This window comes from Limulus polyphemus, unplaced genomic scaffold (assembly GCF_000517525.1).
Source record: "Limulus polyphemus unplaced genomic scaffold, Limulus_polyphemus-2.1.2 Scaffold14484, whole genome shotgun sequence".
Taxonomy (NCBI): Eukaryota; Metazoa; Arthropoda; class Merostomata; order Xiphosura; family Limulidae; genus Limulus; species Limulus polyphemus.
Window position 1 is genome coordinate 2,673 of NW_013680094.1, and position 2,983 is coordinate 5,655.

Sequence of the window (2,983 nt, forward strand, 5' to 3'; positions counted from 1 at the left end):
CGAGTCAAGCGCCCTAAACACTTAATGGAATTAAGAGTTTCTTGATAAATCCGGATAACTTTCTTTAACTCGTTATTATTAGAATAAAACAGGAAATAACACACTGTTAGTTAACAAGTTTATTCAAAAACGGAAAGTCTGATTGAGCACACAGTGACAAGTTGTGCGCGCGTGCCGTGACATGAAATTTTTTTAATATATATATATATATATATTTGGTTTTTGTAGGAGCCTTTAGCGATATCTTAAAACTTAAATAACTTAAGCTGAGTAGTTTATTCAATTATCTGAAGAACTAAACACGACTGGATAGCCTCCTGGTGTTCCTTGTTTGAAAATCAATGGTTAGTTGATTACCGTTATTCCAGTACAGTAATTCTCAAACTTTTTTTTTTTTGTGGGTCCTTCTTTGAAAAATATATGAGGCCGTCATGACCGCCACCACACGCATTTAATGATCTGTTTGTTTATTTATTTCTAGAGCAAAGCCACATTGGGCTGTCTGTTGTGGCCACCGCGGTGAATCGAATCCCGGATTTTAGCGTTGTAAGTTCGTAAACTTGTCGCTGTCTCCCCGGGAGATCGCAGACACGATGATAGCAAATTACTGTATATGTCCCAAAACAGCTAATAATTTCTACAAACCTATAATTCTTATTCTTTAAGAAATAAACATAGGTTTTTCAGAGAGTGTAACGCAACCCTACAGTAACATTACTTCGTGCTGAAAAATTGGGATTTTTGTTAAGTCTTGATACGTGAAAAATAGTAAAAATTCGACAAAATATCACTTCACAGTTTATTCTGAACGGTTGTTCTCTCGAAGTAAATTTTCTAGTAATAAGCTTTTAAAAAAACGCAAATATTATGTTCATTTTGATAAAAACGCCAAGCACCACCCACATAAATCGCAACTGCTGCTATCTATCGGTAGTAAAACTAGTTACAAATCCCTTTTACACATTTGTTTTATGTGAATTAATTTATTTTTCATTTTTGTTGAATATATTTATGGTTTTCAAGGTAACTCAGAAAAACAAAATTATTTTAAAGCAACACGGCTGTTACTCTTGGAAACCAAAATGTAGCATTATTTCCGTCACAAACTGAGGACGTAACTGTTTAATTTTTTTAGAGCAAACTTTCACTCACCTTGTACGATCACCTGAAAATTAGCTGTGGTATTACCATACTTGTTAGTGACGTGACAGTTAAATCTGTCCGTATCGTTCCTCTCGCTCTCAGCTATAAACAAAATGGACTCCATAGAACTTTCTCCAGTCTTCTCTTCAATAATATATCTTCAAAAGAGTTCAAAACGATCCACGATTAGGAATGCGGAAATGAAGAACGACCGTGTTCAAGAAACTAGTGTTAACGGTAACATATAGTAATCATTTTAACTTATGCTCATTAAACTATTATTATTATTTTTTTGTTCAACGTAAAACAAACCAAGGAGCTCAACGGTAAGTTGGAGGGTTTTATAACACTAAAATTCGGGTTTCGATACCTGCAACAGGCAGAGCACAGATAGTCCATTAAGTAGATTTGCGGTTAACAACCAACAAGCCCCCCTCCCCAGTGGCACAGCGGTATATCGGGTTTCGATACTCGTGGTGGGCAGAGCACAGATAGCCCATTGTGTAGCTTTGTGCTTCATTACAAACAAACAAACAAGTTACAGGGATTCGAACCCACGACCCTCAGATTGTAAGTCGAGTGTCCTAACCATTTCCTACCTCACTTAGGTTAGTAAGATGTTTCATCTTCACGTGAAAATTTAACCGCGTGTTTAGTTTTGACAATAGCTGTGAATAAATTCCTTTCGTTTAAGTTACCTATTGTTCTGGGTCATTTCCCTTTGGTGTCACAAAGACTTTCCTTTTGGAAAAATTGCTATATTGTAGAACACACTGTGCACAGTTGATATCTTCCAGTAGCGAATTAGGAAATACCCTGTTAATATATTCTCTATTTTGTTGCTATTGGAATGACCATCAGTAACGTGGATAGCGCATGCGCATAGAGAGGGACAATATTAAAGAATATTGCATATACTGCTGTACTCTCATAGTATGAACAAGCTTAACAAAGTTTCTATAAGTTCTCTCTATATTCAAGTTCTTCTCACCAGTAGCTAATGAAGCGCTACCTATCGTCAACTTTAAAAAGTTCAATTTTTACGTTAGGTCTGTTCTCTGTCTTCAACTCAATCAGACTGACAGAATTCATATTTATGTCAGAAATAAATAAAAACCCTATAACCCGAGCGCTTTCGAAATGTGGACCTTTCTTCTTCAGGGGCAAACTGGGAATACAGTTTTATGTTAGTTATACATATCCTGACGTTCCTTAAGTTGCTGAAATTAATACATTTATTTCTGAGGTTATCAGTGCTCCTGAGAAAACCATTACTACAAACGTTTCAGGGTTAAACACCGGCAGCTGGCAAAGCCATATGCCTAAGCAGTAATATTGATGATAAAAAGCCAACCAACCAGAGTACAGATGTTTCATTTTCTTTATATTTCTTGCCTCAATTCACTTAACAACAGTTTTAATACGAATAATTTCTATAAATTTTAATTATCAATACAATTTATTAAGAAAAATAACTACATCACCACCAGGCTGTATACTTCAAACGAAGCCAGTCTAGTTTACTTTCCCTCTCGTTTATCGCTTCTAAATCAGGGACAGCTTTGGGCAAAATTCAAGAAAACAAACAAACCTTATCCAATTTTTCATCTCACGATCTGATTTACACCGTCCAATCAAAACTATTGGTATAGGTGAGCTTGCGCTGCCCCCTTTTTTTTCTTTTATACGGATGTTGATTTATAAAATAGCGGAACACACGCGCTGTTGAAGCGAATAAATTTATCGATTGTTTTTGGAATTTCGCGCAAAGTTACACGAGGGCTATCTGCGCTAGCCGTCCCTAATTTAGCAGTGTAAGACTAGAGGGAAGGCAGCTAGT

The 2,983-nt window shown here is 36.1% G+C and overlaps 1 protein-coding gene across 1 annotated transcript in view; it reads right to left on the reverse strand.

The window, feature by feature from the left end:
* The window catches only part of LOC111084192 (myosin-binding protein H-like), a gene marked incomplete at its 3' end in the record, with an annotated part of 3,479 nt that extends 2,180 nt beyond the window's left edge, over positions 1–1,299 (reverse strand). The window contains exon 1 of the mRNA XM_022380968.1: positions 1,153–1,299. Coding sequence (XP_022236676.1) covers positions 1,153–1,267 — 115 coding nt within the window. The remainder of the gene's footprint in view (positions 1–1,152) is intronic.
* Positions 1,300–2,983: the final 1,684 nt, after the last annotated feature.